The sequence below is a fragment of the Salminus brasiliensis genome, chromosome 2 (genome assembly GCF_030463535.1).
Source record: "Salminus brasiliensis chromosome 2, fSalBra1.hap2, whole genome shotgun sequence".
Classification (NCBI taxonomy): domain Eukaryota; kingdom Metazoa; phylum Chordata; class Actinopteri; order Characiformes; family Bryconidae; genus Salminus; species Salminus brasiliensis.
Genome location: NC_132879.1, coordinates 37958837 through 37982169, shown reverse-complemented (window position 1 = coordinate 37982169; position 23333 = coordinate 37958837). Strand labels below are relative to the sequence as shown.

General features: G+C 40.5%; 1 protein-coding gene across 1 annotated transcript; it reads left to right on the top strand.

Annotated features, from left to right (window-relative positions):
• The first annotated feature begins 126 nt into the window (after positions 1–126).
• On the top strand, positions 127–11590 carry gxylt1b (glucoside xylosyltransferase 1b). The gene is made up of 7 exons (XM_072672584.1): positions 127–954; positions 5734–5923; positions 6206–6337; positions 8325–8576; positions 9188–9311; positions 9744–9916; positions 10852–11590. The coding sequence occupies exons 1-7, from the start codon at positions 761–763 to the stop codon at positions 11011–11013; spliced, it is 1227 nt and encodes a 408-aa protein (XP_072528685.1). The 5' UTR covers positions 127–760; the 3' UTR covers positions 11014–11590.
• The last annotated feature ends 11743 nt before the right edge of the window (positions 11591–23333 follow it).

The following is a 23333-nucleotide window of genomic DNA, read 5'->3' as shown; positions in this document are numbered from 1 at the left end:
TTAGGTTGGTGACTGCGGGGGTCTCTTGGGATAGTCCTTTGTGAATATTGGAATGTGTTGAGGATCACCATCTTGCTGGAGAAGCCTTTAGTTTTTATATTTAGCTTCTTTTTTCTGCATCCAGAATGTGCTGATGTTTAATTTCTAGCAAAAATGTTCCCTGTGCCACTGGCTGCAACCCAGAGCATAACTGAGCCACCCCAGTGCTCAACAGTTGGAGAGGTGCTCTTTTCATGAAAATGCTAACGGGCATAGCGCTATGGTCAGAGCAGAATGCTAGGCTGCTTAGATGAGCTGCTGATCTTTTGGCTTTGAGATGTGCATTACTTAGCCTTTCTTTATGGCGATTTGACCAAGCAATAGCCCTAACAAACTTATTACGGTATGGGACCTTTAGACCGTTATCTTGAGAGCCCGTTATCTTTGGGCTGCCCAAACGTTGCCCTTTGCACTGCTTTTTTTCTTTTCTTTACTTTAAAATTGGACAAAATAAAAATTATGCACTAATCTTACTTAAACGTTGACTCGAAAATAAATACATAAGCACTTAGCGTAAAATATCAGGGGTACCCGTAGCTCCAGGGCATCCACAGTAGGGGGAGACCCCAGTTCTGCTGCGGTCTGTAGAGTGGGGGGATGGTGAGGCGTATGACCGAGGCGCTGCAGAGTGGAGTATTTAGCTGCTTGGCATGTTTTCTGCAGCCAAAGACGGACATGTAGTCTCTCCAGTGGCGAGTTGTAGGTTTGTGAGTGAGAAATAATGCGGAGATATGTGCGGGCTCTGGCCTTGTGCACGGTGCTAGCCCTGCTCTCTGTGCTGTACGTGTTCAGTGAGCTACATGCTAACAGGGCTACAGCGCCTCTGCTCCGCTTCTCCTCACAGACCTCTCCTAAAGGACAGCATGCGAAACAGGCAGACGCCGCCGGAGAGCCGCGAAGCACTAGTAATGTCAGGTAAGGGTGTTTCTCCTACACATGGCTACAAACCTCCCCCTGGATTAAATCATGGAGTGAATCAGGGAGGTTTACTGGCTGTTGTGCTCATCCCAGCCGGGTGGACTTGCCGGGACTTGGAAGTTGCTGCTAGCTCCTAACCCACAGTGGCAGCGTCCGAAATCTGTTGTTGCTCCTGCTGGGTCGTTTATTTCTACGTGTAGTTATGCGTATTCCTGCATCTGTATAAAACCAGCTTTTAGTGGTAGCTAGCTAGCTGGTTTTTAGGTGGCCTGAGCTGGTCTTTGGTGGTCTTTGAAGGTCTAGGTTGGTCGTGGCGGGACCCGTTCGTGTTTATTAACCTCTGAACCTGCAAAACCGAATAGCTCACTACACACTGGACAGCCAGTCTGGGTGCTCTACACTCTTAGCAAAACAGCCCTTTGACTCTTAGAGGTGTTGAACATGTACAACAATCTTCCCATCATACAGAATAATTATTTAATCAGGCAGAGAAACATTTAGGCACTCAAGTGCTTCTGTGAGCAGTAATGGCTCTCTATACCTACAGTGCCTTGTTTTCAAAAAGTTCAACCCTTCAGGTCCTCAGATTGGATTACTATTGGCATTATTTTGTTTCCTTTAACTTTTTTTTATTGGTTTTAGGTAAGATTTTATATATATATATATATATATATATATATATATATATATATATATATATATATATATAATTTCTGATGATTTAATGGTATTTAGCTGATGCTCTTATTCAGAGGTTACTCAGATTTACAAGGTTACTCAGAGGTATTACAGAGGTGGACCAGAGCAGTGTTGGGAGTCTTGCCCAGGGACTCTTATTGGTGTAGTGTAGGATATAGCTAGTCATCCAGACAGGGACTCGAACCCCTGGCTCACTGGGCAGGTAGTGGTGTTATCCATTGCGCCACATCGACCACTTGTGGTTTTATATAAATAAAGGATTCAGTGTTCAAAGGATTCCTGCTTATTAAAGCACTTGGACGTGCGTTGTTTGTCAGAAATGCTGTCGTGGGTAAGGGTGTTTACAGTAACCCATGGTCTCTGGTAGCTGGGCTTAAGATTTCACAATTTTTCCATATAAAGGAGGCCTTTCCTAAATGGGTTTTTTTTAATAGAGCTGAGCAATGTGGTGAGATTTTCTCGTATCGTGATCAGTTTTGTTATCGTGATATGCAGTATGCTTTTCTATCGAGGATACCGTTCAGCTGCACGTTTCATAACAAGTAGTTTAATTAGTGCAGCAGAATCACTGTTCTCGGTTACGGGAGAGGATCTAAACAGTAGTTTTTAGGAATCTGTTGCTACTGCTATTGATATATCTTTAAATACCGGGATATAGTATTTTTTACCATATCGCCAAGCCCTATTTTGTAATATATTTTGAATATGTACATGTCAAAAAAATTATATTAGGGCCGGTGGGTTATTTTTTTATTTTTATTTTATATTTTAGTTTCAAAAGTCATAAAAGCCATACACAGTATTTTATAATTATTACATGTAAAGTGACCTATTTTGAGCATTCACTTTTGATCAGTATGGCTTATAGCTCATGAAAATCCTGTATCTCAAATTATTCTAATATTTCATAAGATTAAATACATAAGGGTGTACAGTACTGCAATTCCGAACTTCTGACAAATATGTTCAATTATACACTTGCATATGCATAGTTGGGGCTTCTTTACCACCAAATACTGCATCAGTGTGGCATGACATTGAAGCAATCAGCCTGTGATTTCCATGTCTTCCCCATGATTGTGGTTGCATGTGCTGAACTAGACAGAGAGGTGCATGCTATTTACACTGTCTAAATAGGAATTTATTCAAACTGCAATTAAATAATTTGTATTACTAGATTTCTGCATTTTTGAATTAAACATTTTCATGGAATTCTAATATTTTTGAGATGCATAACAATTAAGCCAGTTGTCAGTATTTAGCCATTACTAAGCTCTGTGTAGATGCTTGCTTTTACTAAAAATGAATCTTTTAAGAGCCCCCTTTTAAGGGGGTATAAGCTTGTCCTTCACACATGGGACATACTGCAGGGCTTCTTCACCAGGCTGTTAAGATTTTCTCTCACACCATTGTGAGAACTGCTTTGATGTAAATGAGTCTGCAAAGTACCAAGATCCTTCAAGATGTTCAGACATGTTAAGATCTGCAGGGTATCCTTGTTGGGTAATTTACCACAGCCTGCGCTAGAGAACCGTTAAAAAATGTATTGGCCCCTAAAAAATCAATCATAATTTCCCCTTCTTTAAAAAAAAATAGTTTGATATTAAACAAATTTAAAATCTTGGACGCCCCCATATTTATGGGGTGCAGAACATAATTAGGAGGATTTTGGAGGAGCCAAGTAAAGCTGTATTAACAGAGGACTTTTTTTTTTAGCATGAACCGGACACAGCATTTGAGCTCAAGAACCCATATCAGCTGTGAAGCATGGAGGTGGAAGTGTCATGGTTTGGGGCTGCTTTTCTGCAGTAGAGTCTGGAGAGCTCTCCAACTTAGACTCCACTAGGAATTCGTTATTGTATCAGAGCTGTCACACAGCTAAAAGATTTCTGCATGGAGGAGTGGGAAACACTTCCTCCCAGTTGATGTTAGAGACTGGTAGTTCATTATCACTATGGCTTGAACCCAATCAAACATTTCTGGAAAGACCTGAAAATAGCTGTCCACCAACAGTAGTCATCCAACCTGACAGATCTTAAGAGGATCTGCAGAAAAGAATGGTGGAAAATCCCCAAATCCAGGCTGTTATCGTTGCCAAAGGTGCTTTAACTAAGTACTAAATAAAGGGTCTTAATACTATATTAGTAAATAGTTCAGTTTTTCCATTTTAAGAAGAATTCTAAAATTCGGTCCCTTTCTCATAATGGGGTATTGAGCGCAGAATAATTAGGAAAACTTTTATTATTATTATTATTATTATTATTATTATATAATGTGTGTGTATGTGTGTGTGTGTGTGTATATATATATATATATATATATATATATATATATATATATATATATATATATATATATACAGTGAGTCCAAGAAGTATTTGATCCCTTGCTGATTTTCTTTGTTTGCCCACTAATAAAGACACTATCCTTCTGCACTTTTAATGGTAGATATATTCTAACATGGAGAGACAGAATATCAAGACAAAAATCCAGAATATAATTTTAAAGAATATATTTTAATTAATTTGTATTTCAATGAGGAAAATAAGTATTTGATCCCTCTTGCCAAACACACTCAATACTTAGTGGCAAAGCCTTTGTTTGCAAGCACAGCGGTGAGACGTTTGTTGTAGTTAACCACAAGTTTAGCACACACACCAGGGGGAATTTTGGCCCACTCTTCTTTGCAGATCCTCTCTAAATCATGAAGGTTGGTGGGCTGTCGCTTGGCAACTCTGACCTTCAGCTCCCTCCATAGATTTTCGATCGGATTGAGGTCTGGCGACTGGCTGGGCCACTCCATGACCTTAATGTGATTTTTCTTGAGCCAATCCTTTGTTGCCTTTGCTGTATGTTTAGGGTCGTTATCATGTTGGAAGACCCAACCACGGCCCATTTTCAGATCCCTGGCAGAGGGGAGGAGGTTGTCCCTCAGGATTGTGCGGTACATGGCTCCATCCATCTTCCCAGTGATGCGGTGAAGTAGCCCTGTACCCTTGGCAGAGAAACACCCCCAAAACATTATGCTTCCACCTCCATGCTTGACGGTGGGCACAGTGTTCTTGGGGTCATAGGCAGCATTTTTCTTCCTCCACACATGGCGGGTGGAGTTGAGGCCAAAAAGTTCAATTTTGGTCTCGTCTGACCACAAAACCTTCTCCCAATAACTTGGTTCATCTTTCAAATGATCATTGGCATACTTGAGGCGCGCCTCCACATGTGCTCTCTTCAGCAGGGGTACCTTTCGGGCACTGCAGGATGTGAATCCATTGTTGCGCAAAGTGTTGCCAATTGTTTCCTTGCAAACTGTGGTCCCAGCTGCCTTCAGGTCATTTGCTAACTCCTGCCGAGTGGTTGCAGGACGATTTCTGACTGTTCTCAGCATCATTGCCACCCCACGAGGCGAAATCTTCTTTGGAGCACCGGGCCGAGGTCTGTTGATTGTCATGTTATACTCTTTAAACTTTCTGATAATTGCACCAATAGTTGTTACTTTCACATCCAACACCTTACTAATCTTTTTGTAGCCCATTCCAGCTTTGTGAAGGTCAACAATTCTGACTCTGAGGTCCTGTGACAGCTCTTTGGTTTTACCCATGTTGGAGACTTGAAATCTGTGTGATCTGTCTGATTCTGTGGACAGGTGTTTTTCACACAAGTGATTAGTGAGAACAGGTGGCTTCAGGTCAGGTAACAAGTTGATTGGGAGTGTCTAACTGGTCTGTAAAAGCCAGAACTGCTAATGAATACTAAGGGATCAAATACTTATTTCACTCCATGAAATACAAATCAATTAATATATATTCCTTAGATTTATTTTCTGGATTTTCTTTTTAATATTCTGTCTCTCCATGTAAGAATACATCTACCATTAAAAGTATAGAATGATCATGTCTTTATTAGTGGGCCAACGAAGAAAATCAGCAAGGGATCAAATACTTCTTGGACTCACTGTATATATATATATAAATAAATAAATAACCTAATGCATTTTAAATACCCATAGGTGTAGTAGAAGACACCGTTTCTATGTTTCTATCCAACACTGGCCCTAATTTTCAACATTTGTCTTTTCAGAAAAGCTGCACAGGAACCCGATTCGGTTGGGAGACAGGAAGAGGAGACAATGCATCTGGCAGTGGTGGCTTGTGGAACGAGGCAGGAGGAGGCTGTCAGCCTGCTCAAGTCTGCAGTCATACTGAGCAATAGGGCAATGCAATTTCATATATTTGCTGAGGATCAGCTGCACAGCAGTATAAAAGAAGTTGTGAGTATTTTTAACATTATTTAAAACATTTCCTGTTAATTTTAGAAAGAATTAACCTGAAATTTTGGACAACCATCTACTATAGGATTGCCATTTAAGTGAGTTTTCTGTTGAGAATTTCTTTCTAAACATTTCTGATAAAGAACACTGTTACATATCATATTAACAAATGTAATGTTTCCCAAATATTAAATAAATATTAGGTTCAGTGAGTGATTGATAGTCTGGCCTGAATAAGACAGTTCTGAAAGTAACTCCTTTCCTAACATTCCTCATATGCAGCTGGATTCTTGGCCCACGTCGATCAGGCAGAAGTTCAACTACACTGTGCATCCAGTCTCTTTCCCAAGCCAGCACCAGAGCGAGTGGAGTAAGCTTTTCAAGCCATGTGCATCACAGAGACTTTTCCTGCCTGTAAGTTTACTTTGTACCTTATTGTGGTAGTCACAGTTTTCTCTCTGATTTTTTTTTAAATTTATTTATGTAATTTCTGGTTCCCACCCAGTAGCTAGGAACTCCCCCCTTCATCTGAGTCACATGACCCAAACATCATCTGTTTTTTTGAAACTGGTGCTGATACAGCGTTATTGAACAACTATACACACATAAAAAAGAACACTAACCGCCAGTGCTGTTATGTTGACTAACAGACGCCAACACTGGCTAGCACTGTGTGATTGGGGAAAGGGAGGGCCATGTTGCCCATCCAGTGAAAGTAAGGCCGGGTGTTTTTGCTGGGACGTCCGGTCAGGGGTCACCTGGGATCAAACCTGTGACTGTAGACTTTTTTACGCAGCCCTTTCTACTTCCTGTGTGTGATACATTCATTACTGTTTTAGGCCTGCAGTTACAGTTGGTCGCACTCCACTGAGTGCATCAGCCATGTCAGCATTGCTGGGGTTTATTTACCTTTCACACTAACACACCTGGGACCTGTTTGGTCAATTTCCATAGACACGTTCAAGCCAAAGAAATGCTGAATATCAAAGCTTTTTTATTTCTTAAGTAATGATTTTGCTTCACATTCATGGATGTCTAGAACTATGACCATAATACATGAAACCTACGGTTTATACCAGTAAAAAAACTGACGAAGACTAAATCACAAATAATAAAACACATCTGACAAAGCGCATCCATAAATGATTCTGTTATAAGGTGAAATCGTATTTTTACCATTGTGTTTATACCCACTTATACCCACAAGTTGTTAATCACTGCACCGGTCAGCCATAACATTAGAGGTGAAGTAAAGAAAACATTAAGAATCTGAGCCACTTCGACAAGGACCAAATTGTCATGGCTAGGCGACTGGGTCAGAACATCTCCGAAACATCAGGCAGATCTTGTAGGGTGTTCCAGGTATGCAGTGGTCAGTACCTACCAAAAATGAAAAAAAAAAAACGCCTGTAAACCAGCCACAGGGTCATGGGTACCTAAAGCTCTTAATGTGATCCATGAAGGCCCCACCCCACAACTTATAACACTTAAGGCTCTTCTGCTAACATATTGGTGAGATACCACAAAACACCTTCAGAGGTCTTGTGGCGTGCTTTGATTGCTCACATCTGTTGTAGCAACACAGGGGCGACCTACTTAATATTACACTTTACGTTAGGTGCTAATGTTGTGGCTGATTGGCGTATATTATAGGTTCTGTGAATGACTCCCCTATCAAGTATCAATCAATGTCTTCCTTAAAATGGACTGAGCTTCACAATGAGCGACATATATAAGGTTACTCGCTTGACTACACTTGGTCACCTCAATATTAATCCATACTGAAATAACAAATTCTGTTAATTTGAAAATGGAAAAAATACCCTAAAAGCAAGAAATTCTACTGTTATATTAAAGTACTGACTGTTCAAACTATTTCTGGACTACTCAGATAAATATCATGTATTCTAATACACAGCACATGTTTTGGATATGTTTGAGGAGTCTTTCCAAGAAATAGTACCACAAAAAAACAACAAGAAGACAACACAAGATGCTACCCTGTTAATCAAGTGATGGAGTGGGTTGAGGGCTGAGTTCAGGTGAAGCCATGAACAACACAATGACCAGGTTCAAACACTATTGTAAGAGTTTGTGGGACTGTATTCGGAAACCTTTAGAGAAGAAGAACCCAGCCTCTTGAGCAGTGATCACATTAGCGAACCAACATCCAATCTGGTGTTTTCTGGAGATTGGCCTAATACTGTTACCCATTCTAACCAGTATGCCATCTCTAATATAGTTGTCTGATAAAATGGCCAGTAAATAAACTGGCAAATCAGTGTCATGTATCTTACAGTCTTAGCAAGAACTGAACCCGTGATCAACACCATTGTCATACTACGTAATTGTGGATGACAGATTTACAAGATTTAATGGCCACTCACTCTCGTTCATGCAGATGATACTAAGGGATGTGGACTCCCTGCTGTATGTGGACACAGACGTGCTCTTCTTGCGGCCTGTGGAGCTGCTGTGGGACCTGTTTGTGCAGTTTAACTCCAGCCAGCTGGCAGCGATGGCACCAGAGCACGAGGAGCCGCGCATCGCCTGGTACAACCGCTTCGCCCGCCATCCGTATTATGGAGCAACAGGCATCAACTCTGGTGTAATGCTGATGAACTTGACCCGAATGAGACAAGCCCACTTTAAGGTGAGTTTGTTGTGAATGTCATGTAATAACCAATATTGTCCACTAGATGATAGTTTAGAAGAAAGCAGAACTGCTGGCCTGAAGTATTACAAATCTGATGCCCATTCCACAATTTATACATTGATTAGCCATAACATTAAAACCACCTGTCTAATATTGGATAGGCTTTTCCTCTTGCTGCCAAAACAGCTCTGTTCAGTCGAGGCATGCACTCCGCATGACCTCTGAAGGTGTTCTGTGGGTGTCTACCTGTAAGTTCGGAGGTGGGGCCTCCATGGATTGCATCAATAAGCCTTGCGTGTCTGTGGCCCTGTCTCTGCGTCATTAGTTGTCCTTCCTTGAAACAATTATAGTAGGTACTGACTACTGCAGCGGGATAAACTCTGCTGTTTTGGAGATTCTCTGACCAAGTAATCTAGAAGTCCAAAGTGGCTCAGATTCTTATGTTTGCCCATTTTTACTGCTTCCAACATCATCAGCTTAAAGAAGTGGCTGTTGCTGTATCCCACCCCTGGATATTCACCTGTCAGGGTTTTTAGTGTTCTGGCTATGTCCAAATGTTCTGCATAATAGTCTGTTTAGTAAGCAAATGCTTGTCTTTGTGTGAATAGAATGATATGACTGCTGTTGGTCTGCGCTGGGAGGAGCTTCTGGTGCCACTGCTGCACAAATACAAGCTAAACATCACCTGGGGAGATCAAGACCTCATTAACATCATCTTTCATCATAATCCTGGTGGGCTTCAAAATGCTGAAATATTTCTTGTACTTCTCTTGCCCTGAGAATGTTTGTATGTTTGTTTGTTTTTTTCTATCACTGCTGTGGTTCTCAACCAGTTCTGAGCGACCTCCAGTCAGGCAATGTTTTTGCTCTAACCAAACCCACTAAATATAGGACTTAGTAGTGCACATTGTGAACCATCTGGAGGACTAGTTTGATAACCATTATGGCATTACAAGACAGGGAAGAGAGTAACTGATTAAGTTGTGCCGTAACAGATTAGCTACTCTTAGAAATTGTAAACCTCTAAAGTACCCAGAAGTACTAAAGTACTTTTTATGAGATAAAAGGGAAATGACTGTGTTGCTTTATTAAGAAAATGGCAATTAAAGCCTATACCTAAATGAAAATAGCACTAATGTAAGATCTGCTATTGTTTCATAACAGAGAAGCTGCTGGTGTTCCCGTGCCAATGGAACTATCGTCCTGATCACTGCATCTACGGCAGTAACTGCAGCCCCGCAGAGCAGGAAGGGGTGTTTGTTCTCCATGGCAACAGGGGAGTGTTCCACAGTGAGAAACAGCCTGCATTCAGGGCTGTATATGATGCTGTTAGACAGGTGAGAGAGAGGGGTACTATTTTCTGAAGTTTTAAAAACTTACTTTCAGTTTATTTTCTCCTAACTTTGTTCATCCTCTGTAATTTGTCACTACACTGTAACTGAACTGGGTTTTATATTTATAGTACTATAAATTGGTTATTTGACAATTATTTTGATTGAGGTAAGAAAGATGGATGTGCACTTGCCCAACTCTCCAAATCATCCCAAAAGTATTGGATGGATTCTAGAAAATACAGTTCCACTGCTCCACAGTTCAATGCTGGCTTTATACCCCTTTAGCCCATGCCTGACATTAGGCATGGTGCCAATAGGTTCATGCTTACCTGTTCCAGAGAGTCTAATTCTATTTGCAGTACTTCTCCACAGGGACTAGACGAGCTGTGTGTGTGCATTAGCATATCTGTGTCCACAATAGGTGCAGCTTAAAGTACCTGAATGCATTCATTAGAAGGGGCGTCCACAAACATTTGCACATTAAATGGTTGTGTATATAAAACCACCTAAAATGATTTTATATACAACTCTTTAGCCAGGCAGAGAATTATTTAATCATCCAAATGTACCTTTGAGTTGTCACGGTTCTATATTCCACCAGCACCGCTGCCTTTGCTGATGAACCCTTGAACTCTAATCATTGGACCGCTCTCTACGTAAGAAACAATTGGCTGCAAAACCCACTTCGCCCCCTTCAGAGATTTTGTGTATACATGTTTGTCCAGTGAGAAACATATAATATAATGAATTTACAATTCAAACACCATCACCATAAATTTATAAAAATACATAAAATACATCTAAAATGAACATGACTAACATAACACAGCTTTATTTGAAGGTGACTGAATAAAAAGAAAACTGATGCACAAAAGTATCTGAAAATAGTTGCAGTGATCTTTAATATCCATGCTTTTCTCACATTTTCCTTCCTGTAGTACGCCTTCGGAGATGATTTGGTAAACTCTTTTTGGCTGCCCCTGGAAGACAAGTTGAATGAGACCACGCACACATACTGTGGAAAAATCAGTCATCTCTTTACCAGAGCACTGAGCCAATCTGTGGGATCCACCCAGAGGACCACTTTGCCAAACTACTGAGGTGTACTTTATAGACCAAGCCTAAATGTCCTAAACATTCTCCCACTGGATAGGAATGTGAAAGCTTGAATGTGCCTTTGGAATGGTTATTGAAACTATGCCAGCCGACCCTAGACAGTGTCCAGGCCCAGTTGCTCTTTATTCTCTAAACTATGTACACCATAGACATGCTAATCTGTGTGTAAAATGGGTCAGAGTGTAGGGATGTGCAGTAATATCAGTGCCATATCAGTATCAGCAATTATTTGTTTCAAATACCGGACTTGATTTAGATGTTTCCAATATTTAGTGCTGATATGTTGATCTAATACAAAATGTTCTGAATGTACAAAATGTTGATGCATGAAGTAGCTCATGAGCAGGCTCAGTTACTGTGCACAAAATGCCAGGTTTTGCTGCTTAAACTTGAAGCAGGTTTATAGAATGTCTATTTTCATGAAAAATCTGCTTCGTTTGTTGTAGTCTTGTACAGTGTGATGTGTGGGGGACAGTTTAGGTGGCCTTACTCAAGCAGGAATAGAAACTAAACTACTCAGGGATTTAAAATCTGTATATTTTGCGATAAGTGATGTAAATAAAGCTATTTGAATATACATGTCTGTGATTGTCATATAATGGTGATATTACTTTAATTTCTTGAAGGTTCCTCAAAGCACCTTATGTGGTTCCTCCACAGTTTCAAATTGAAGAACCTCCAAAAGTTCCTCAAGGAAGGAGTGATTTAGCTCACTTGCCCCAAGACTATCAGAATAGGCACCCACCTTTTCTCCGCCCTGACGCTCGGCACTGGTGCCGCACAAGACTGCGTGTTGAATCCCCTTCTACACACACTTGCGTCTCTGCATCCACACGTCCCACAGGACAGAAGAACAACTGATAGACTCGTAATAGAAATATAGTGCAAACCCTGATCCACTGTACAGCAATGGGGACAGTGTAGGAAGGGTCCCTGCTGTCAGGTTCCTGGGCACACACATCGCTAATGATTTATCCTTGACTACCCACATCACCAAGTGAAGGCCCAGCAGCAGCTCTTCTTCCTGGGATTCCTCAAGGAAAACCACCTGCAGGAGAAGCTGCTGGTGTCCTTCTAACGATGCTTCACCAAGAATGTGTTGACCTACTGCATCTTGGTGCTGGGTGCCAAATGCTCAGCAGCAGACAGGAGAGCTTTTTAAAGGGTCATTGCTACTGCCCAGAAGATCACTGGTTTCTCAGTGCTCTCTTGAAGGTCATTTTCAGATTTCACTGCCTCAACAAAGCAGCCAACGTACACAAAGACCCATCCCACCCCACCCCCAGCGTCACCTGTCTGATGTTCTGCCCTCTGGGAGATGCTTCAGCCCCATCACAATCACACAGACATAGAACCTTATTTTTTGGATATTCTCATATTTGTATCCTACTTTACTTGTTTATAAGACCTAATTACACATTCACACTTTCTGCCAGCTAAGCTCAAAGTCCTTTACAGATCATGGGCACTAAATTCCCCCTGCTTTCCTAAAATGTGTTTCATGCAGTGTGCCATTCTTTTCCCAGCCCATCCACAGAAACGGTGCTGTGAAAGCTTGGGACTGTCATGTCACAAAAATCATGTCCTCCTATTCAGCTCCATACCGTATAGCACTTGGAGAGGGTTATTAGCATTAGCACCCAGTGGTTTAAGTAGGGGTTTAGTGGCATGTGGTTCCACCAGGGCATGTGTCTTTTCGATCCCATGTGATACCATAGCCATTTGTGTCTGGAGGTCACAGGGGTTACTCTTACTGGTGTAACATACCTGCCTACCCAGGCTATTGAACCCCAGTCTGCCATGTGGAGGGCAGTGTTGTTACCCACTTTGTGTCTAGCACTCCAACACAGCAACAAATCATGGGTTTTGCAGTTTATGAATACAAGCACCAGATTTATACAGCATTAGGAGGAAAATCCAACCACAAGCATCCAGCAGTGAAGGATGTGTGAATTCATTTTTTTTTTTTTTTTAAGAACAAAAATACGACAGGTAGTTCATGGCAGTCTTCAAGACCACAAGAAGACCTACGCAATACAGAGAGACTCTTAATGTGTTCTATTGATGTTGATGATGGTGATGGTAAAGCTAGTGAGATACAGCATCCTGTGGTCTGTGAAGCAACCACTAGAGGGCAGCATAGGTCCACCTCATGGAGAGCTGTGTTTGAGTGTTTGAGCTCCCTACTACACTTCTAAAAATAAAGGTGCTACAAATGGAGTGATGCCATAGAAGAACCACATTTGGGTCCTTAAAGAATATAGAGTTATAGAGCATACAATCGACATCATGCTAATCGCAGACCTGCGTCCTTTATCGTACAGGTGCTCACAATTCCTGTTACTCAAGGTGTACAAGTGATGTGACTTTGACACGGACTAGCTCAAACACTGGCAAACAAGAAGACGCACCACATGTTGCATATCTGTTGGTTTCATTTAAGGCACTACACACTGTCATCTGCTAAGAGTTCTCCTCAAATCCTCCCAAAAACATGCAGGTCAGTAAACTGCCTACGCTAAATTGCACCCTAGATGTGAGAATGTGAGGTAATGGGTGTCTGTGGTACCTTGTGATAGACTGATGCCTTGTCCAGGGGGTATACCGGCCTTGCGCCCAATGATTCCGGTAGGTATGGCTGCTCTTATAACTGTCTAAAACTATGTGGCGTGCCCCCAACCCCACCAAACCCTGTGTAAATCTGACTTGAAGAGGCTACTACTTAAAGTATTATGTAAAGGTGCATGTATTTGTCACTGTACAGCAAAATGTGTCCTCTGCATTTAACCCATCTATGGTAGTGAACACACACACACTAGTGAACTAGGGGAAGTGAGTACACACACACCCAGAGCGGTGGGCAGCCAACTCCAGCGCCTTGCTCAAGGGCCCAACAGTGGCAGCTTGCCAAGAACGGGAATTGAACCCACAACCCTGTTATCGATAGCCTGGCGACAGCTTACTTAAGTTGATAGATGGAAATTAGCATTAGCAGTGGCTTACTTTTTCAAAAACTCGTATTTTATGACTCATGGGAGTCTATGGAAGGAAACGGTGCTGTGAAAGCTTGGGACTGTCATGTCACAAAAATCGTGTCCTCCTATTCAGCTCCATACCGTATAGCACTTGAAGAGGGTTATTAGCATTAGCACCCAATGGTTTAAGTAGGGGTTTAGTGGCATGTGGTTCCACCAGGGCATGTGTCTTTTTGATCCCATGTGATACCATAGCCATTTGTGTCTGGAGGTCACGGGGGTTACTCTTGCTGGTGTAACATACCTGCCTACCCAGGCTATTGAACCCCAGTCTGCCATGTGGAGGGCAGTGTTGTTACCCACTTTGTGTCTAGCACTCCAACACAGCAACAAATCACGGGTTTTGCAGTTTATGAATACAAGCACCAGATTTATACAGCATTAGGAGGAAAATCCAACCACTAGCATCCAGCAGTGAAGGATGTGTGAATTCATTTTTTTTTTTAAGAACAAAAATACGACAGGTAGTTCATGGCAGTCTTCAAGACCAGAAGGAGACCTACGCAATACAGAGAGACTCTTAATGTGTTCTATTGATGATGATGATGATGGTGATGGTAAAGCTAGTGAGATACAGCATGCTGTGGTCTGTGAAGCAACCACTAGAGGGCAGTTTCCTACTTTATAATTTCACATTTCACAAAGTAACATCAAAACATGATTAACTGATTCCTTTGAATCCCAAGGGAGCTCCCAAGTTAACTCCCAAGTTGCCCGCACGAAAGACACGGGCCTGCTGTTTTCTCTGCCCTAACAAAACTGGAAACAAGCGGCAAGCACTTTAAAATAGAACCCATCCATCACCAGCCACAAAAAAAAAGGAAGTGATTGAGACATCTGAAGCAGGCTCGGAGTGTGAAGAATTGTCAGAGTTTCCTGCTGAATTATTAAAAAGAGCCTGCGCTGACTTTGACAGCTAGCCATTCTTGCCCTGGGAGATATTTCCATCCTTTGTAGCTGGAATATCGGAGAGAGGAAAATATTAGTGTCACTATTATAGCTTCAGCTACGCAACATGAAAGAGAATATTTCCCAAGGACAATGAGGAGACAAAAACATGTGCTTCCTTTACAGCTTGCTGGTCAGCAACAGTTCACACCTACACCTTTTAGTAGGAGCACATTTGCTAACCTGACAGTGGTAAGTGTAAAAGAGCAAATCGCTGCTCTCACACCAAAGCTTTTTTCCCCCAATATTGATCCAAACTTACTCAGAACTACATGTTTTACAGTTCACATACAGTATAGTGCAATTACCGTTTCAGATATAGAAGGTTTGCTTATGACAACAACAATATGTTGGATCACGAGGGCTTTAGGGGTCCTCAAATAGACTTAATCTGGGGTGAATAAAACACTCATATCACTACAGGGTTCATAAGACATATTCTTAACTCCTGACACTTTTACATTTACATTTATCAGAGCCTCTCATTCAGAGCCACTCCAAAAATTCCCTTAGCTAGTTTGTGAAGACTAGGATCCAAACGATACCTCTAAGCTTAGATACTACTAAACATGGAGTCAACATGGAGACCACAATACTCAACGCTACACCTCGCCCAGGTACTCTTGGAAGGGATGGGTCTTCAGTCTGCGTTTGAAGACAGCGAGCGACTCTGCTTTTCAATCAGTGAATGATTTCGCCCGGTGTCATAAAATATACACTGAACTGAAAAGTACATTCAGATATTAAAATTCCTACTTTGTAACATGTGAAGCAGCATATTAGCCTAGCGTATAACTCAATAACTGACTCCCTCAGGCTGTAGGGGAGCTATTAGTATTCAATAGCTCTTGTGTGCATCGCTGAAGGAGGAAACTAGCATGAACTCTCCCCAGGCTAAGCTAAAGGCCTTACTGAAGGATTTACAGTAAAACTATGCCATAAAAAGTGAAGAAATGTGGAACTTGGATGTGGAACTCTAAGCAGATGCCATAAGGGGTAATAAGCCCAATAGAAAAGTTAGTACACTCCACTTCCAGTTGGCAATATGACATTGCGAATCTGAGAGCGGTGTTAGCAGCATTAGCATGAGCTTTGAGCCTCCTCAAAATGAATGCTAATCCTGCTAGCACCTCTCTCAGATTTGCAGTGTTAGTGGAGTGTTGTAACGTTTTAATGAAATTTAATATCTTTACTGTTTGTCTTTATCATATTACCATCATTCTAAAATGATTGTGTTGTTTTTAATGTGTCACTTCAAAAAACAATCTTTTCTAATTTCTATAGAGTGAGAACAACCCCTGTGTGTTCAATGATTGAACCCTTTTTTCTCACAGAGTTCACACAATTTTCCTAGAAATTAATAAAGGTTAATAGGTCAATGGTTTGGGACTGGAAAAAACTTGGTCACAGTACAGATCTGTTCCCAGTGGGCCACTATTTGGTCATCTCAGCTTTGGATTATTTCTTGAGATAGCAAAGTATTATTCAAAGCTAATGAGTAGTTAATGACATTTAACAGCCACACTAAATAAATAAAAAACGTTTTTCAAAACTTTAGCCTTCACTATAGCCTTCACTAAATAACCTCTTTTATGTAAAATACACTGTACTCTTAGCAATAAAGCCTTCTAACTAGGGCTGCACCAATCCGATACTAGGATACTGGGATTGGATATCAGTCCCGATACTAACAAAATTAGCGGGATTGGGTATCGGATAATTAGTCTGATCCAAAGGACCGATACATTCACGGAACTCGATTCTCGCACCACCGATATTCTAGACTTCAGAATCAGAGTCACTTCAAGACACTAATGCAACTTCAACGTTCATAAATTCAGCCATGTTACTCCTCTGCTGCGTTCTCTTCACTGGCTTCCTGTAGCTGCAGCCCGCATCAGATTCAAAAACCTGACGCTGGCCTGCAAAGCTAAGAAAGGACCAGCCCCTCTATACTTGATGGCAATGGTCAAAAGCCGATCCGCACCAAGAGCCCTTCAAGCTTCCAGTACGGTTCGGCTCGTTCCTCCATCCCTCAAAATCCACGGAAGACAAGCGTCTAGGCTTTTTTCTGTCCTGGCACCAAAGTGGTGGAACGACCACCTCCTGGGTGTCTGAACGGCAGAGTCGCTCGCTGTCTTCAAATGCAGACTGAAGTATTCTCTTCTGAGAATAATTTTGTGAATAGCAGAGTGGTCACCTTATTGACATGTGTTTAGTAGTGTCTAAGCTTAGAGGTATCTTTGAATTTTTAACCTATTTAAACTAGCTGAGCTTATTCTTGGGTAAATAGCAAATAGCTTTTGTAAGTTTCTCTGGGTAAGAGCGTCTGCTAAATGCCTTAAATGTAAATGTAGACCTAAATGTAAGACTCCCGCTATCTAGCCCTCGACCTGTCATCGACCTGTATCAGCGAGAAATCCAGCTTTTCTTTCATATAAAGAGAACCAGCTTTGAGACTCTTTAGTCTCCCAGCCCAGAAAACACTGTGCCAAGGTCCAGCACTGTTATTAATTTTACTGACCAATAAACAGAAATTTGGTTAGTTTATATCTGTGTCATTTGTTATAGTCGGTTTTATAAAGTTAGTAAAGTAATGATTACATCAATTCTGATAAGTCTCTCCCAGATGGTCAGGTATTTGGTTTATAAATTCAACAATGATATTGGATCGGTATCGGGTATGCTCAAAGTTTAAGTATCTGTATCGGAACAGAAAAAGATGGATCAGTGCATCCCTACTTCTAACTGGTTCTTCGCTGCAGTGTACAATTCAAGAAAATCCTTTAATAGAGTCTTTACAATATGTAAATCCTTTAAAAGCTCTTCCCTCTCAAACATCTCATGTACATTAAATATATAATATGAATGAATATTGAATAACTGGCCCATATTGAATAACTGGCCCATACTTAGAATAGAAGAAGAGCTTGCTTTGTGCTTCTCTGGATCTCTGGAGCCTGATCCTGATAGCTTCAGTTCAGGTTTAGGAGATAAAAGACATGCACCATCTTTTCTTCTGCAGACTCTATTTTGTCCCTCCTCCTCAACCCTTTTACCTCCCAAATACCTTTCCAATTCCAGCTCGTCCTTCTTTGCTTCCCTACACTATCCCAACCCCCTGCCTGGACAATATTTACCTCAAGCACCATCCAATAGGTGTTTTTTTTGGATCAACAGAAAAGCAAGCCCGTGGCTGGGCAGCGAGAAATAGACCTTATCTCTTTCGCTCTCATTCTCCCCTAGTGAGCCTTTCAATTAGGTAATTACCAGTGTGTGAAAGGAGTCTCGGCGGACGGCCCTGCTGCATTGTGGGAGCACCTGTCCCCTGCAGATGCCAATTACCCACCAAGCGAGCTGTCCCTTTGTGCGAGCGCTCGGACGAGTCCTGAGCTGCGGAGAACAGCGCATCAGGCCAATGTGGCTTCTAACCAAAAAGTCAAACTCTCTCTCTATCTGAGAGTCTTTATCTGTGAACACAAACGGTGCAGACCATTTCAAACATTGGTGGGTGGCTTTTTCAAGCCACTTTCCTATCACTATTGTTTACATCCATTCACCGTTTTCATAGACATAGAACTGATCACACACTAAATCCTACAAAATAGTTTTTCTGGGGTTCTTTAAGCAAATATAATATAATATGAACCATGATGAAGCATTTGAATGCCTAAATGTTGTGCTAGCATTGTTCCTACAAGTGTATAATGATCCATTATTTCTATTTATTATTAATGTCAATAATGTCCTAATTTAAACCATACAAATGGTAAAGTCCAGAAAACTACTAAAGCATCTCGAAATTGTAGATGCCCCCCGCTCTCACTTTTCAGACTCTGCCATTCCCACTAGTAGCTTCAAGTGAATACGTTTGTGGAGATGAAGAATTAAAATAAACTGTCAATCAGGCCACACAAGTGTTAAACCAATGTTAAACAGCGCTAAAGAAAGAAAGGCATGCTAATAATTTGTTAGATTTGCTCTTTCTGACACTTCAACACCAAGTACTCGACTCCACTTGCTCAAATTCAAGTTTTTTGTGCATTAAATTCTCTTGGCAGCCTGTTAATGCCAATCAATCATTGCCTGCATGCCACAGCCTAACCCTAACCCTAACCCTAACCCTAGCCTATTTGAGTATTGTTGTTGACCATGTGCACCCATTCATGACCACAGTTTAACCATCTTCTTACCCAATGGATACTTCCAGCTTCCAGAGTTCTGTGTTCTGGATCCAATAGAATACCTTCGGGATCTCAGAAAAGGAATGTTTTTGTGGAATCCATTGCACAAAGAAATGAAGCTATTTTACCCCTTTATACTCTTAGGCCTATTACACACTAAGGTGTATTATTATTTAGTAACTACAGGGACATCTGTACAAACCGGTGGGGCTATTCTTTGGTGATAACAATTACAATAACATTTTTAACAATGTGGGCCATAGGCTGTTTATGGGGCTACCCACAATTAGTACAGTGTTGCTAATAAGGTGCACGGTGAGTGTATACGTACCCTTATAGACTCAGGAGTAATCAGTATGCTGCAAAACGTTTACAGTGTTTTCAATACTACATTCATTTTTTGTTTTTTAAGAGGAATTCATGTTTCAGTTTTTCATGATATGGCCATTTTAAAGCTTGTTTTTCAGTAGCTGTTATGAATTTGAGTCCAGACTCACCGATGGATCCTTAGAGTTTAAATAGATAATCTGACTAGATATTTTCTCCTTGTGCTCTTGTCTTAACCAACAAATGTATAACCCTTCATGATGATCATGGGCCATTTCACCTTTCATTCGTTAAAGTTCATTAATGCATGTTTTAGTTGGGTCTGAATAAGCAGCCTAATATGAGACTTTACAGCAGCAAGAGATAAGAAGTGCTCCACCTCCGTTTGCTAATTGCCTTTGATACCGGCTGCATTGATTTTGAGCTGGAGCCTTGTTCTGTTTGGGGAGCTCAGCAAGCTCAGTGCAAATGTTTTGCAGGTCCAAACAGAGGAGATCCATGGGAAAACACAAACTGTGGGTTGCAACACAGGCAAAGCACATCAATCATCATTCTGAGAGTGATAGAGCCTTGTTTCCTTCTTTTATTTGTCAAATGCTAAACTGTGGCCTAAAGAAACTAGAACATTATTAAAACAAGCATAGCATGCAAATAATACATGACATATAGATTCTCACACACTCTACATGTCATTAATTGCATTTGTATGTAATGTTTGGCTTTTAGGTGGAAATACACTTTTAACAAATATGAGTTTAGGTTGTAGTCTCAAAACACAGCCTCCCTGGTTCTGTGCTTGAATTAACATTGATCTAATGATAAAAATATGGCAATCTGATAATAATATGGTTTATTTTTTTTAAGGTTTAGTGGTATTATTTTTTCTGCTGTTAGAGATATGTTTCTAATGTTATGAAGGCACACACCTACCCAACCTGCTAACATGCTAACTTTCTAATGTTCTACCCAAAACAGTGTGAACATTTTAGGACAATATAAATCTATGAAATTCTAGAACAATGTGATGAAAACATTCGACCAGATGTGAATATTCTACAAGATGAATGGATGAGAACATTCTAGAACAATGTAAAGGGATAAGAACATTCTAGAACCTGTGTAAATAGATGAGAACATTCCACCAGATGTGAATATTCTATGATGTGAATGAATGAGAACATTCCACCAGATGTGAATATTCTACGACATGAATGGATGAAAACATTCTAGAACAATGTGAAGGGATGAGAACATTCCACCAGATGTGAATAATCTATGATGTGAATAGATGAAAACATTTTAGAACAATGTGAATAGATGATAACATTCCACCAGATGTGAATATTCTAGAACAGTATGAATGGATGAGAACATTCCACCAGATGTGAATATTGTTGAACTGTGTAAATGGATGAGAACATTCCACCAGATGTGAATATTCTATGATGTGAATAGATGAGAACATTCCACCAGATGTGAATATTCTATGACGTGAATAGATGAGAACATTCTAGAACAATGTGATAGGATGAGAACATTTTACCAGATGTGAATATTGTTGAACAGTGTAAATGGATGAGAACATTCCACCAGATGTGAATATTCTATGATGTGAATAGATGAGAACATTCCACCAGATGAGAACATTCTAGAACAATGTGAAGGATGAGAACATTCTAGAACCTGTGTGAATAGATGACAATATTTTAGAACCTGTATAAATAGATGACAACATTTCACCATATGTGAATATTCTATTACGTGAATGGATGAGAACATTTTATAACAATGTGAAGGGATGAGAACATTCCACCAGATGTGAATATTCTAGAACAGTGTGAATGGATGAGAACGTTCCACCAGATGTGAATATTCTATGATGTAAGTAGATGAGAACATTCTGGAACAGTGTGAATGGATGAGAACATTCTAGAACCTGTGTGAATAGATGAGAACATTCCACCAGATGTGAATATTCTACGACATGAATGGATGAGAATATTCTAGAACAATGTGACGGGATGACAACATTCCCCTAGATGTGGATATTCTATGATGTGAATAGATGAGAACATTCCAGAACAATGTGAATAGATGAGAACATTCCACCAGATGTGAATATTCTAGAACAGTGTGAATAGATGCGAACATTCCACCAGATGTGAATATTCTACGATGTGAATATATTTGAACAATGTAAAGGCATGAGAACATTCTAGAACCTGTGTGAATAGATGACAATATTCTAGAACAGTGTGAAGGGATGAGAAAATTCCACCAGATGTGAATATTCTATGATGTGAATAGATGAGAACATTCTAGAACAATGTGAATGGATGAGAACATTCTAGAACCTGTGTGAATAGATGAGAACATTCCACCAGATGTGAATATTCTACAATGTGAATGGATGAGAACATTCCACCAGATGTGAATATTCTACGATGTGAATAGATGAGAACATTCTAAAACAATGTGAAGGGATGAGAACATTCTAGAACCTGTGTGAATAGATGAGAACATTCCACCAGATGTGAGTATTCTATGATGTGAATAGATGAGAATATTCCACCAGATGTAAATATTCTACGATGTGAATAGATGAGAACATTCTAGAACAATGTGAAGGGATGAGAACATTTCACCAGGTGGAAATATTCTACGATGTGAATGGATGAGATGGATGAGAACATTCCTCCAGATGTGACTGTTCTATAATGTGAATGGATGAGAACATTCTAGAACAGAATATTGTGAACAAAGAGAAAAATGCTAGCAAAGGAAGGAGGAAACATTCTATGAGATACAAGCATTCTACAAACAGTGTGAATGGGTGAGAAGGTTCTATAGCCTCATCACACACACAATAGTGCTACACACCAATCCTATTGGCTTTATTGGGATTCGATGGAGAGATGTGTGTTTTGTACACTCTCAAAAACTAAGCTTCATAGCCATTGGCAGCCGGGGCTGTGAGAGAGCACAATTGGTCTTGCTCTCTCTAGGGTGGGTAGATAGCGCTATTTCCCCACATTACAGTAGTGAGGGGGAGAGAATACGTACGGGTTGGGTTATTGGCGATCTAAATTGGGGAAAAAAATGGGTAAAAATATAATAAATAAATACTCAAGAAATAAATAAAAACTAAGCTTCATAAAGAGTTATTGTCTTGATCTATGGTTCTAAAAACATTCAAGAAATTTCACAAGCAAATATTTAATCCATCATGCCAGGTTTTTTTAGAGAACCAAAAGTGGTTATAGCATCACCCCCAAATAACTTTTTGGCACCTTAATATCTAGTGCAGTGCAGACAGCTTGTGTCACTGAGAAATAACAATGCAACACAGAGAACTCTGACATCTTCCATACCCATAGTTCTGTGCAAAAGGTAAAAGGAAAGAGAAGGTTTTTTCTCCACCTCTGATACTGAAGGTGAATATGAGGGTAAAGATAACTGTCATGTGAAGATCAGACCAAGGTGAAGTGATCAGAGACACAAGGACCTTCAGGGAGACAATCAAAGCAGACATGCTTTGATCTAAAGGAAAATTCAAGCAGTAGACCAGACAGGTTACATAACTCTGACTCAGTGGGTCTACCTATGTGCGCATTGGGACGAGAGAGCGAGAGAGAGTGAGAGAGAGAGAGAGTGTGAGAGAGTGTAAAGGCATTCTTGAAACACACTGAACTGAATTTAAATTAGGCTTCATTAAACTTGTGTGTTATATGCTGTAATTATCCCATTGCTGGAGTTAAATAATTGAAGTTTGTGAGAAAGTCCTGAAGGCCAGACTTCTCGGCTCAGGAT